Source organism: Prionailurus bengalensis, chromosome B4, assembly GCF_016509475.1.
Source record: "Prionailurus bengalensis isolate Pbe53 chromosome B4, Fcat_Pben_1.1_paternal_pri, whole genome shotgun sequence".
In the NCBI taxonomy this organism is placed as follows: domain Eukaryota; kingdom Metazoa; phylum Chordata; class Mammalia; order Carnivora; family Felidae; genus Prionailurus; species Prionailurus bengalensis.
The window spans coordinates 132,045,606-132,059,231 of NC_057358.1; the positions used below are offsets into that span (position 1 = coordinate 132,045,606).

Here is a 13,626-nt window from a genome sequence, read left to right on the forward strand (position 1 = left end):
CCAGGCAGGCCTCCCACGGTCACTGGCGACCGTTGGCCCTGGAACCCGACCCCAGGATCCCCACTCCCAGGGCTCCCTGGTGGATGGTGGAGTTCAAATCCTGCTTCTGCTGCTGGAGAGCTAGCTGTGTGATCTTGGGCAAGTTATTTTACTTGTGCTCTGTTTTTCCATCTGAAGGCAGGGAGATTAATAGGACCTCACTCAGAATTCTAGTGTAGGTTAAGATCAGGTTGTGAAGAGAGCTTTCAACCTTCCTCTGCAGTTGTGGTCCTGGGCCAGAGGCATCATCTGGACCTTGTGAGGGGGCAGACACTCAGTCCCCACACACCAACCCTCTGGAGTCAGAATCTGCACTTGAATGAGGCCCTGGGCAGGCTGGCAGGCTGGCGGGTGTCTGCGGTTTTTCAGATTGATTTAAAAGATCCCCAGGGAGGCACCTATGACTGCCAGCCACACCCCGCTCCCAGGTCTGCTGCCGAAGGGCGGGGGGGGGGGGCTCCCCTTCGCCCCGCCCCAGCAAAGAGGTGGACCGAGGGCTGCCCTTGTCACTTTATCCTTTTCTACTTTATTACTTCAAATTAACAACCACAATAAAGCTCAAAAAAGTCCAATATTTACACAGGAAAAAAGTACAAAATTCCCCCCAAAGTTCTTCAGTATTTTTTTTTCAGTTTTTTAAATTACAAAGTAATAAAAAGCTTTGCTCTTTAATTAAAAAAAAAAAAAGAAAAAAGGGGAAAAAGAGGTAAATAAATTAGGAAATACACACATGGAGAAAACAAACAAAAAGAAAGTAAAAACAGGTGTTAACCAGGAGTGGACAAATCCAGCGCCCAGCCCTGACCCCAGGCTCCTCCTCAAGAGAGGCAGGACCCAGGGACGGTGGGACCCCAGTGGGTGTCAGGACCGGAGAATTCATTTATAACCCAGGAGCCAGATGCTTTCTGGAAGCAGTCTCCACGGATTCTGCCCTAAGACCAGGAAAGTGGGATGGGGCTGCCCCAGGCTGATGACAGTCTCAGGGGTCGGCGGTGGCGAGGACCCGCTGGCCTTCTTGAGGGACGTGGAGGTCGCTGTGTCCTTGTTAGGAGGAGAACAAAACGTTGGCCCGGCAGGTGGGGCGGGGCACCTGCTGTCCTGGGAGCTACAGACACAGACACACACGCACACAAGGAATCTCGGCCCCCACCACCTTGAGACCCATTCCTCAAAGTCTTCTTGGAGAGGCAAAGAAGGGACCCAAACGCTCAGGGGACGCTGGTAAAAGCCCAACGCAGAAACTCGGCCACGGTCATTGCGGGGCGGGAGGGGCTGTGCATGTCTCCTGGGGTCCTGAGGTTCAAGAGCACCCAGTGGGATCTGCCTCCGGCCAGCCAAACCGTTCCCCCAGCTCCTCAGGCCATCTCTTGATGGCACCGGAGGACCGTCTGCATCTCCAACACAGAGATCTCCCCTCCCGGCTGGTGTCTGTGTTGGCTGGGGCGGGGCCTTGGCGTCTGGCACGTGGAGCCCAGTGTCTGGGGGAGCATTTGGGAGCCTGAAGGTTGTGGACAGTGGCAAATGCGGAGGGACAAGAATCCGCTGTGCTGAAGGTTTCCCATCTTCTTGCCGTTGGCAGGAAAAAAAAAAAAAAAAAAAAAGAAAGAAAGAAAAGAAAAGAAAAAAAAAAAGGAACAAAATCCATCGTCGGTTTTATGCTGAGTTTTTTTTTTTCCTTTTTGTTCTTTTGAGTGGTTTTTTCCCCCATCTTTTTGTTGTTGTTGTTTTTTAAAAGAAAATACAGTGAAGACACTGGAAGGAGGAGAAAAGACAGATCAGGCGCATGTCCGCCGCTGGCCACCCATCCGCCAGACCACCTGCAGTTCCTGCGCTCTCGACCTGAGGCTTTGAACGGGACCCTCTTTGGGGCACACAGCGGGTGCTCCATTTTCACAGGAAGAACACAATCTCTCTCCCTCCTCTGTTCTCTTGCTGAGTGGCCACACGTCTGCCCCACCCTGCCACGGACGGACTGGTCCCTGGACCTGAGACCCGACGAAGGTAAGCCCTGTTTTAGGTCCCAGCTCGGTCTCTGGAACGAATTTCTGCAAAGCAAATCGTGCCCAGGGCGTCCTGGTGTGAGGCCAAGCTGGCGGAGCCCCCTGAAAAGTACATACTCCCTGGGGAGCTGGGACCTTCCCCTCACATGCCCCCAAAGAATCTCCACCTCCCCTTCCCCAAGCCAGGCCCCAGAGCAGAGGCCTGCTGTCCACCACCTGAAGACCACACATGGTCATAAACTCCCATCGAGGTTCACACTGGCCAGAGGGCTTGTGGAGGCCACCAAGCGCCTTCTATTCCAGCATGTAGACTCCTAAGTACTCCTAAGTCCCTATGCTAGCGCTTCGTGTGAAAGAAGTGTTTAAAAACAGCCCGAGGGCTGGGACAGGCAGGACTAAAGCCCCAGGGGAGGTCAGGGTTTGGGTCCGGAGACTCTCTCTGCTAGGAACTAACTTTCCGGACAACTTTAGGGCAAAGAGGCGGGCAGGGGAGGCGGGGTGGGCAGATGGATGACCGGCCTAACGGCAAAGAGTTTTCTGGCAGAAATTAGCTGGTGTGGGCCGGGCCTACTGAAAGCCTGAATCAAGTGGCTTCGAGGTTTTAAATTCTCTTGAGAGCTCTTGGTTTTAGGGGTCCCTGCCACTCCCCGCTGTACCCCACAACATAGATTCGTCTCCTCCTGGGGCCAGGGGCGTTTCTAGACCTGGCTGGGCTGCATCCACAGCAGATATGGACTCACCTAAGCAAATACTGGTCGGATGGCGGTTCCTCCTCACTTCCCGAGATGGTCAAATGGCACGCTTGTCTTTGGGAGGAGAGGCACAGCGGGGGGAGGAGATCAGTGGCTAGTAATGGTAACCTGGCAAATCTCTTCCCATTGTGGAGTTCCACACACCCCCGGCCCCCGGCCGCCCCGGCCCCGGCCCCGCCCCTGCCCCTGGAGCCAAGGGCAGGGCTGTATGATCTCAACAACCTTAGGATGTAGCTGCTTTGTAGCCAAGAACATTGCCTAGAGAGGCAAGGCACCAGACTCCCAGCTCGCGGCACACCGAGCCTCTCCCACGGCAGACAAAAGGACCAGAGCAGGTATCCTGCCCCACTCTGCCAAGACACCTTCCCTGGGCCACCGCGGACTGCCCCTTCCTAACCTTCCCAGTCCAAACAGGGTCCTGAGTGAGGCCACCAGACGGGATCTGCCCATCTCTCACTCCTGTGCTGACCCTGACCCGAGGGAGGCTTCCTGATGGCAGGGACCACGAGCCCCTGCTCTGCGAGCTCCCCTGCTGCCCACCCAGGCCGGGCCCCGGTAGTGAAGGCAGGATCCCAGCTCCACCACCTGCTGGGGCGACCTACTTCTCTGAGCCTCAGTCTACTTTGGTCAGTGGGGCTAAGCTGACCTCAGAGTGATTAAAGGAAGCCAAGTCCCTGCTCAACAAAAGGGGCTGCTCCAAGGTTATCGGAGGGGGGAGAACAGAAGCCCGAGCCCGGACCCCCTCCAGGCCAAGGCCCTGTGGCGCAGTGGTGAGGTGCAGGAGGACTGCAGAGAGGGCGGCTCACCTGTGAGGCTGAAATCCGGGAGACCTCTTGCCGCCCAGTGAGGTCGGAGGAGGAGACGTTGGCGGGCGCACCCCTGTGTAGCCTCATGCTCACCTTCCTCTCTCGGTCGACTCGTGAGATCGCTCTGGGAGAAGTATTGCCTAGAGGGTGAGGCAGGGGGAAGCCACCCTCAGTGTCCGGGTCCCTGGGTGCCCCCGGCACCCCCCGGGTCCGGCCCACCACACAAGGTCCCCGCTCACCAGCTTGCTGGATGCGGGAGGCTGGGGTGGAAGCCACAGGCTCGGCAGCAGGGCGGAGCCGGTTGGCGGTGGCCCCCGTGGGCGGGCCAGGGGGCAGGGCCCGGGTGGCGGACCCCCGGAGCTGCCCCATCCTCTCCTCGCGCTCGTGTTCTCGCCGCTCCCGGTCCACGTCCTCGGGGTTCCGGGCTGCGCCCTGTGGGGAGGAGATGAGACTTGGTCAGCCCCTGTGAGCTCAGGGTGCTCTGAGATCCGGCACTCACGCAGGGCAGAGCACAGGAAAGGAGGCCAGGCGGGCACCTGGGGGAGACGCAGCTCAGAAACCCTCTGGTCCAACCTCCTCCCCACCAGGCAGGAAGCCCGAGAAGCCTGGGAATGACCCGCGATCACACAGTACAGAGAAACGAAGCCACACGACCGCCCGGAAGGAGGAGGAAGCTGGGTCTGAGAAGCAGAGGGAGGTCACTCTGCCCTGGTCTCATGGGGCCGAAGCAGAGCCGAGAGGGCTAATGCCCCACGAAGACCAAGGGCACTCCTTGGCCCTCCCAACCTGGGCCCCTACTGTGTTCAGAAGCCCTTGGCCCCTCCAGGTTTCCAAACAGAGCAGAGCAGGTGTTCAGAGACCCAGAGAAGGAGTAACAGGCTAGCTAAAGGCAGGGCCAGCACTTGGACCAGGGCGCCAGCCAGGGGATCTTGTCAAAGGCTCTTCTTCCCCTGTCCCTGGACCTGGCAGTGACTTTTGGCAGGTGCTGTGGGGGAGGCCCAGGGACTCACACAGATGCTGCCGGCCCTGGGACAAGACAAGAGCTCAGGGGGAGCTCGAGAAAGAACGGGCTAGATGCCCCATAGAAGAAATAGAGGCCCGACAGGCAGGCTGGGGCAGAAGGGGGAACATGAGCCCCCAGGGCCTGCCCTCCAGCTGCTGCCCCCGCCCAGTGCAGGAGGAAAGGAGAAAGGCCCAGAGAAAGGAGCCCGGCGTGGGAGCGGCACCCGGCCGCGTTACCTAGTTGGTCCTGGGGTCGTCCACAGGGAAGGGCAGGGGGCTGGCAGGAGGGGGGCCGCATCTGTGGAGAAGAGAGCTGCAGGCTGAGTGGGGGGGCCTGCTCACAGGCCACGGGGTGCAGGCTCCTGCAACCCTGTGTCTCTCCCAGGGAAATAGCCGAGAAGGCCCTGCTGTCCTTGGGAAATGACGGCTGGGGATGGCCGTGGCCTTGAAGCAACTCCAAGAGGTAGGGACTAGGGATCAGAATGATCCCTGAATCCTAGTGAGGAACTGAGGCCCAAGGAGTCCTCATGACCTACGTGGGGTCACAGCTCAGGGTAGAGCCGGGATCTGAATCCAGGCCTCTGCCACCCGGCTCTGCTCTGCGCTCTGCACCCCAGAGGACTTTGTAGGACATTTTAGGGATGCGCATGCCCAGCCCGCCCACCCACAGGCCTGCGCAGGCAGGCCTGGAACCACCAGGGTTCAACCTCCTGACTCCCAGTCTCCACCCCCTCTCCACTCCCGGGCTCCTGCCCACTCAGTGACAAGCTGGCTGAGAGCAACTCAGCCAGAACGAGAGCAAGCCTGTGAGAAGAGCCGCAGCACCGCTCAGGAAACCTCCTGAGGGCAGGCCAGGGATATATTCATCCCCTGCCTGGGGGAACTGAGGCTGATGAAGTCAAGTGGTCCCTTCAGAGGGGCACAGCCTTGGGGCGACCGACTGAGCAGAGGGCTGGAGACCCTGCCCTTTGTGACCCCAGCAGTCTCGGGTCAAGGCCAGGCCCGAAGCAGGAGGAGCTATTCTCCACGTTTCCACCTAACCAGTGATGCCTCAAGAAATGCACACCGGGGAGGTTTCTTGGCTTTTATTTGCCCACAGAAAACACAAAAGGTCAACATCAAAGTCACACAAGCATCCAGCCCTGTCGTGTGGACCCCTGTCCTTGGCTATATGGAGTATCCTCCTGGCCTGCTGGTTGGACCTTGGAACACAGCGGCTCTGTGTGCTGAGAGCAATGTCCCAGGCTCCAGGTATCCAGGGATTCCAGGGCCCTGATGCTGAACGGGGCGGCCACTTCAGGGAGAGCAGCTCTCAGTCAAGGGTAAGATCCTTCCCGTGGCCCTCTGTGCCCAGCACGGTGTCCAGTCTGCAGGTAGGTGCTGGTAACGGCACCGGGGGGCCTGGCCTTGAGGTGAAGGCATGGAAGGTCCCCGTCACAGGTCTGCAGATGCTTCCGCCAAAGGGCAGGTGAAGACGGTCGAGCTCACCATGGTGACGGGGTCAAAGGCGCCCGCTGATCCAGCCCAGGCCAAGTCAGAGATCGGTGCAGAATAAGGCTGCTGGCACCTCTGCTCAGCTTCCGACTCGAGAGCTTGCCTCTAAAGGGACCCCAGGAAGGGCTCAGAGTGGCAGCAGTGAGCGGGGAGGGTGCTCTTGGCCTGGCTTGACGTGAGATGTTGCCAGCCAGATGGTCCCACGAGAGGTTCTGTGAGGAGCCATCTAGAGCAGAGCTTTCTGTGATGACGGAAAGGTTCACGTCTACCTTGCTGGATATGGTAGCCACTAACCAGCCGCTTGTGGCTCCTGAGGGCTTGAAAGGTAGCAAATGCAACTGAGGGACTACATTTTCAGCTTTCGTTTTAATTCATTAAAAATCAGCCACACGGGGCCAGGGGCTACCATACTGCCTGGCACAAGCCTAGACAACGTAAAACCCGTTCTTGGAGCTGCACGGAGAGGAAGGGCCAAGCCCATCCCCGAACCAGACCCAGGAATGACTTTCCACAAAGACGAGTGAGTGCCCAGCGGCCAGATGCCTTGAGCAACGCCCTCCGGCGGGAAGAGCCGGCCCTCGGCCACACTCCCGGCTGCAAGGTCTGGGTTGTGAGGTGCCCCACTGCCCATCTCCCACCCCTACCCCTCGGGTCCCTTGGCCTGTGAGACCGCTGTTCTCTGCCCGACCTCTGTCGAACTCCTCAGGGAACGGTACCAGGCCACTGCCTGAGACCCAGAGAGAAGAGGGGCGCGAGACCCAGTGCCGACCCCAGCGTCCAAGAGAACAAGGCCTCGCGTCCTGAGCGTCCGGCAGAGCGAGCCGAGGGGATCCGCCACGAAAGGACAGGCACACCAGGATGGAGCGCAGTACAGGTGGGGGGCGTTTAATGAGTTCAGGTTCGATACAGAGGCCACCGTCAGGGTCTTGCTGAAGCCGCTCCCGGCGCCCGTTCCCACCAGGCCCTCCGGGGCGGGTGAACATCGTCCCTCCTTCAGGCTCTGTTCGTCAGGCAGCTGCTGATTCATCCCCAAGAAGCTCCCGGCAGGGCCTTCTCCACCACCCCCTCTCCACCGCACCCCACCGCGCCAAGGGACACCTCCTCAGGCCTGGCCCCGATGGGCTCAGACACACCTGGTGACGTCAGAACTGGGGCCCTGGAGTCCAGACCACGGGCCAGTAGTTTTGGGGGGGCAGCTCCTCCACCTCCTCCACGGGCCTATCTGGAGGGCCCTGGGTGCCCAGGGGCGCCGGGCACCTGGAAGGGACAGAGAGCACAGCAGAGGCTCAGCCTCTTGTGCTTGCCCAGCCAAGCGGTAAATCTTGGAAAGGCCAGGCCTCAGAGGGTCCTTACCAGTAAGAGGGTGGGTACGTGGGCCCGGCACAGGGACAGGGGCGGGGGCAGGGCAGTGCAATAGCTTCGCTGTCACGGGGCTGAGCCTGGCTCGAGGAAGCCCCCTTTTCCAGAAGAGATGTGAAACAAGACACACAATTTCACAGATTCCGGAGCTCCGGGGCATGGCTGGCGCACGCTTCTCCCCACCCTACCCCCAAGACCCTTAAGAGAGGGAGACAGAGCAACCGCCTAGCAACACCCAGGGTCCCATGACCAGGAAGAAAGAAACCACAATGAATGGGTCCAGGCTGGCCAGAGGGGCCACGGTGAAGGCAGCCGCCTGGGACGTGCAGAACAAGAGCAGGGTGGTGTAGGCGACAATGAGGACAGCGGGGGGGCCCGCCAGCGCCACCCACGCCCCACCGAGAGCACCCAGGAGGGACTCGAGGCCCAGCCAGGTCCTCTTGGGTCTGGTGGGAGGTGGAGCCCTGCCCGGGCCCTGCTGACCACAGCGGCACGTGCTGTCAGCACAGATGAGGCCGGAGCGGGGGGGCCGCGGGGACTCCGGGACCCCAGCGAGGTCGCTTGCGCTGTCCAGCTCATAGCTCCCGTTTTTCGGGAGCCCCGCCCGCCACTGGGTCACTTTGGCCTCGTGAGTCAGGGCCTTCCCCGTCCAGTCCCCCAAGCCCGCCTTGGCCTCCACGTGACTCACGAATTTGAGCATGTTCCAGTCGAAGACGTAGTCATAGGAGAAGCCCTGCCTGTGGAAGAGGTTGCGGAAGAGCTGGCGCAGGTAAGAGTAGTCGGGCTTGTCGTCGAACCGCAGCGAGCGGCAGAAGTTGAGGTATGTTGAGAACTCGGCTGGCGGGGGTCACAAGGCACAGAAACGGTGAGGCCCGGGCTCCCGGGCGGCCCCGCAGCCTGTGTCGTCCCACCCACCCACCGTCCCCACAAACACTTTCAACCTAAGGCGGGGGGGAGGGGGGGATGACAAGATGGCGCCAGAGCAGAACTCCGGGCGTCCGGGTGGCACTAAAACCCGTCCCTGCCCGCGGGCAGAGCCCCCCCGAAGACCGAGGAGGCGTGTGTTAGGGGCGAGCGTCCCCCCGCGGTGGGCAGGCCCCACAGCGCCTTAGGTCACCGCTCTACCTGCTCCTGCCGACCATTCTGGGAGCCTTGCAGATAGCAGATCAAGAGCTGTCAAGCCCAACGGACGGCCAAGAGCCCAATCAATGGGAACTCCCAACGTGCGCTAAGCCACAGGGGGAAAACTTCCATCTCCTGCCCACAGCAGGGGTGGGGAGAGCCCCTCGTGAGAGAACAGAAAACATAACGTACACTGGGCTCTGCCCCCGGTTCCTGGCACAGAATTCCTAAAACCCCGGGGAAGCCCTAAACGCTAAGAGCACTAGGAGAATCTTCTGTTCCGGATGAGGCGACTCTGGGCGGGCTCCCGGCAGCTCCTGGATGGATGGGAGCTGGTCACCAGGAAGACCAAGCCACGATTAGAAAGCTTAGAATTTTCACGCCCCATCTCCCCAAACGCTTCTCTAGAAGGGAGGGGGCTGGAAACGGAGTCAGTGACTGTTTATGCCTACGTGAGGAAGCCTCCATAAAAACCCCAACAGTGTGGGGTCTGGGCAGCTTCCAGTTGGACGCATCCACATACGGGAGGGTGACACACGTTGACGCCCTGGGGACAGAAGCCCCTGTGCTCGGGCCCCTCCCACACCTCGTCCCATGAACCCCTTCCTCTGGCTGTTCGTCCACACCCTTCAGCACAGCCTTTAATAAAGTGGTGGACGAGGTAAGTTTCCCGGGCTCCTACGAGCCGCCCTAGCAAATTAATCCCAGCCGAAGAGCAGGGCGTGGGAACCTCAGACACACGGCGCAGGTGGCAACCTGGACTTGTCAGTGGCATCTGAGGTGGGAGGAGGAGGACAGCCCGTGGGATCAAGCCCTGAACTCCAGGCCGACGGCGGCCCAACGGAGCTACACTAGAGGACACCCAGCTGGTGTCACACAGAACTGCTCGGGGGGCGGGTAACACCCCACACGTTTGGGGAGAAGCGTCAGAAGGGACATGTTCTATGCGGGGAGCCAAGGAGGCTCCCGGGGTGAGGCCGAACTAGCTTTTCCTAACACGCAGCCCTTGCGAGAAGAGGCCGGAGAGGAGGCCCGAGCAGCGACAGAGCGCATGCGATTAATGGTTCTGGCGCGGGGGCGGGGGGGGGCGGGGGGGGGCAGCAGCGGTCCGGTGTGGGCTGCGTGGCCTTGTCTTCCCCTCCGAGAGGCCTTCGGGGGTCCCCAGGCTGGCCGCCTCCCCACCTGGGCTACTCACAGGGGTAGCCTTTGCAGAGGACCTCGATGGGCGTCGACATCTTCTTCTCGCTGATGCGCTCGTACTTTTGGCGCTTGGTGGCCGCTTTGAGGCCCTGCCAGGGCAGGGAGCCCAGGTTGAAGTACATGAGCACGTAGCCCAGACTCTCCAGGTCGTCTCGACGGCTTTGCTCTGCATGGAATCGAGGACGGGGTGAGGGGCAGGGTCCGCCTGGGCCGGGATCCCCTCCTCCAGGACACCCTCCTCAACGGGGGGGGGGCACCGCCCCTGCACCCCCTCACGCTCACTTGCTGCAACCCCAACACCAACAGGTGCAGGTTATCAACGCTTCTGCAGAAAAGGGCAGTGTGGGGGCGCATCTGGCTTCGGCTCGGGCCATGATCTCGCGGTTCACGGTCTGAGCTCTCTGCTGTCGGCACGCAGCCTGCTTCAGATCCTTTGTCTCCCTCTCTCTCTCTGTCCCTCCCCAACTCACACACACTGCCCCCCAACCCAAATAAACATTAAAAAAAAAAAAAAAAAAAGGAAAGAAAAGGGCAGTTTCTCCAGCTCAGCTACTTATTCAATCAGTAACTATGTATAACGGGTGCCCACTCTGCGGGCAGGGCACAAGCGTGGCATCACCCAGGGCTGAGGTCAAATCCAGCTTTCGTACCAAGCCGCGCAGCCTAAAGCAACCTGTGCTGCACCCGTGAGCCCGCGTTCGCCACACTGTAAAAGGGGACCGTCCCCACCCGTTCTCCAAGGCTGCCGCGGGGATGAAAAAGGCACGTTCAGGCGCTCGCTACGCCACAGTTCTTCTTCTTAAGGGGAAGATCTGACTTTGGGGCAAAAATTGGGGGAACTGGGCGCCTGGGTGGCTCAGTTGGTTAAGCGTCCAACTCTTATTTCAGCTCAGGTCATGATCCCGCAAGTCTGTGAGTTCGAGCCCTGCATCTGGCTCTGCGCTGATGGCACGGAGCCTAGTTGGGATTCAATCTCTCTCTCAAAATAAATAAACTTAAAAAAAGGCCGGGGGCGGGGGGGGGAGGGGGGATGGTGGTGAGGGGTAAATCCAGGCCACAGAAAGCCAGGGTCCCGACCAGCAGCCCATGGGTGCACACTGCTCTTGGGCCTCGGACACTCACCGATGCCCAGATGGGTGTTGATGGAGGCATAGCGGGCAGTGCCAGTCAAGTTCTTGTTTTCCCGGTAGGGGATATGCTGGTGGGTGCGGGCGTCCCGGTATTTCTTGGCCAGGCCAAAGTCGATGATGTACACCAGGTTGCCCTTCTTCCCCAACCCCATGAGGAAGTTGTCGGGCTTGACGTCGCGGTGTATGAAGTTCTTGGAGTGGATGTACTCGATGCGGCTGATCTGGGGAGGGGACAGCAAATCATTCAGCAAGCGGTCCACGGAAGGGCCTTCACCAAGCACTCTGCGCCAGGCCCCGGATTGGGGGCGGAGGACTGGGGTGGCAGGGACAGAAAACACATCCATGGTCCCTGCCCCGGGTAGGGGAGAAAGATCTGTCTGCAACTATGTAAGACGATTTCCAGGGGCAAGTCAGAGAAGGCTTCCTGGAGGAAGTGATACAGAAATTCTGAAAGAGGAGTTCACCGAGGTTGTTGTGAGATGGGGAAAGAGAGCAAGATAGGAAACGAAACCTGGAAAGGCATCTGGGCCCCCACGGAAGCCTTTGCTGCCTGAAGCCAGAGTCAGAGAAGCATTTCGAAGGGTGTTCTGGCAACCAAATGACGGGGGAAGGGGGGAGAGGGAGAAGAGCCAGTGAAGCCTCGACAATGGTGACAGAGATGGAGTCTAAAAGACAGGATTTGTCCCCCAACTTGCAAAGGACACCCAAGTCAGGCAGACACACAGACTCTTCTCTTCCTTTAAACATCAGGTCAGAAAAGTAAGTTGACTTATACGCGTACGATACACCCTCTGGCTAGTCAGTCCCCTTTCTGGACCTCAGGCTTCTGAAAATCCACAGCTTCCCTTGGCATGGCTGAGTATTTCCTAAGCCTTTATTGAGTGTCACATCCCGTGAGAACCTGACGACTCTCCTCTGCACACACACATTTAGACCAAAATTGCAGGTGCCTGCAGACTTTCTGTAGGTCAGCCGCAGACCCTGACCCCTGCCTAATAAGAGGTCTGTGTATCATTCCGGGTCCAACATGCTACGCTTTTGAGGCACCTGGCTGGCTTACTCAGCAGAATGTGCGACTCTTGATCTCAGCGTCGTGAGTTTGAGCCCCACGTTGGGCGCAGAGCTAATTTAAAAATAAAATAAGATGGGGCGCCTGGGTGGCGCAGTCGGTTAAGCGTCCGACTTCAGCCAGGTCACGATCTCGCGGTCTGTGAGTTCGAGCCCCGCGTCGGGCTCTGGGCTGATGGCTCAGAGCCTGGAGCCTGTTTCCGATTCTGTGTCTCCCTCTCTCTCTCTGCCCCTCCCCCGCTCATGCTCTGTCTCTCTCTGTCCCAAAAATAAATAAATGTTGAAAAAAAAAAATTTTTTTTTAAATAAAAAAAAATAAAATAAAATAAGAGTCCAAAATTCTGTGCTTTTATATTTTTAAAGAGTTTTCCTCCCCTGAGTTTAACAGGGCGTCAGGACCCAAGGAGAGCTCATCAGTAGGCATCTGCTCTGGTCCAGGCACTGTGTGGAGTCCCATGTGACCCCACAACGAACAACCCGGCCAAGGGGAGACTCTCATCTGAGACGACTGAGGCTCCGAGAGGCTTAGCGGTCTCCTACAGTCACCACAGCGGGGCGGGACCCAGGTCTGTATGATCACTAGTTTTAGAATCACCCGAGAGCAGAGTCCTACCCCAAGAGCCCAACCCAGGATTTCTGGAGTGGGACCGGGAATCTGCATTTAACCCCTTCCTCCATTCTATAGCCAATGGCCAAGGACCCCTGGTCCCGGTCCAGGAACCAAGCCTGTCCTATGGCCCTGTCACTGCCTCCCGCTGTGGCAGCCTCCAGAGGCAGCAGGCAGAGCCGGCACCCTGTGCCCAGTGGCCCGGTGGGGACGCAGCGGTTGGGAGGGCAGCTGCAAGCCCAGCAGAGCCCACGGTCCCTGGCTTGGGAGGGGAGGTGGGGGCTCACCATCTGGTCGGCCAGGAGCAGCACCGTCTTGAGGCTGAACTTGCGGGAGCAGAAGTTGAAGAGGTCCTCCAGGCTGGGCCCCAGCAGCTCCATGACCATCACGTTGTAGTCACCTTCGGCTCCGCACCACTTGATGGACGGGATTCCCACTGAGGGCCAGAGAAGGGGGGGGGGGGGTGCGTCAGGGTAGGCCCTCCTGTGGATGCACGCGCATATTCATGCACAGTTCCTCACGCTCTGCCCCCAGGCCCCGACAGCTCTCACCTCCCCCCTGCATCATCTTGTAGAACTTGCTCTCGATGTGCAGCTGCGGGTGCTTCGTTTTCACACACTCTAGCTTGATGGCAACTTCTTCACCAGAGGCGATGTTGGCACCTGCCAGGGGCGGGGGAGGAGCACAAGGGACCTGGGTCACGCTGGGCCAGGCAGGTGGCCCCGGGCCAGGGCTAACTCGTGTTCGCCCCGGAGCAGTTCAGCACCCCTCGGGGGAGGCCGGAATGGTGGCAAAGGGCCCAGCACCGCATCCAAGGGAAGTGGAGGGGCTGCGGGCACAGGGGCAGGAACCAGCCCAGCTTAGGCGACTGCGGAGAGCAAGAAAGGCAGCGTGTGTGAGGGGAGGGATGGGAAGAGCTACAGACATGTCACAGAGCCACAGGCCGGCGCAGCGGGAAGGCCAGATGTAAAGGGAGACGTGTCACGTAAAAGGAATTTTATCCTGGTGAATGGGAGCCACTGAGCCGGAGAGGAGTGAGGTCAGTGG

At 59.5% G+C, this 13,626-nt stretch overlaps 1 protein-coding gene across 11 annotated transcripts in view; it reads right to left on the reverse strand.

Annotated features, from left to right (window-relative positions):
- Positions 1 to 545: 545 nt before the first annotated feature.
- LOC122472751 (casein kinase I) overlaps positions 546 to 13,626 on the reverse strand; it is a 35,004-nt gene continuing 21,923 nt past the window's right edge. For 3 of the 11 annotated variants that reach the window (XM_043562575.1, XM_043562574.1, XM_043562576.1), the window contains exons 3-7: positions 13,131 to 13,241; positions 12,867 to 13,015; positions 10,897 to 11,125; positions 9,770 to 9,940; positions 5,670 to 8,289 (exon numbers count right to left, since the gene is read on the reverse strand). In XM_043562575.1, coding sequence (XP_043418510.1) covers positions 7,652 to 8,289; positions 9,770 to 9,940; positions 10,897 to 11,125; positions 12,867 to 13,015; positions 13,131 to 13,241 — 1,298 coding nt within the window. In that variant the 3' untranslated portion in view covers positions 5,670 to 7,651. Of the gene's footprint in view, positions 2,085 to 2,779; positions 2,846 to 3,597; positions 3,738 to 3,836; positions 4,030 to 4,836; positions 4,898 to 5,669; positions 8,290 to 9,769; positions 9,941 to 10,896; positions 11,126 to 12,866; positions 13,016 to 13,130; positions 13,242 to 13,626 lie in introns of those variants that run through there. The other 8 variants (XM_043562581.1, XM_043562580.1, XM_043562578.1 and 5 more) reach the window with 7 other exon arrangements.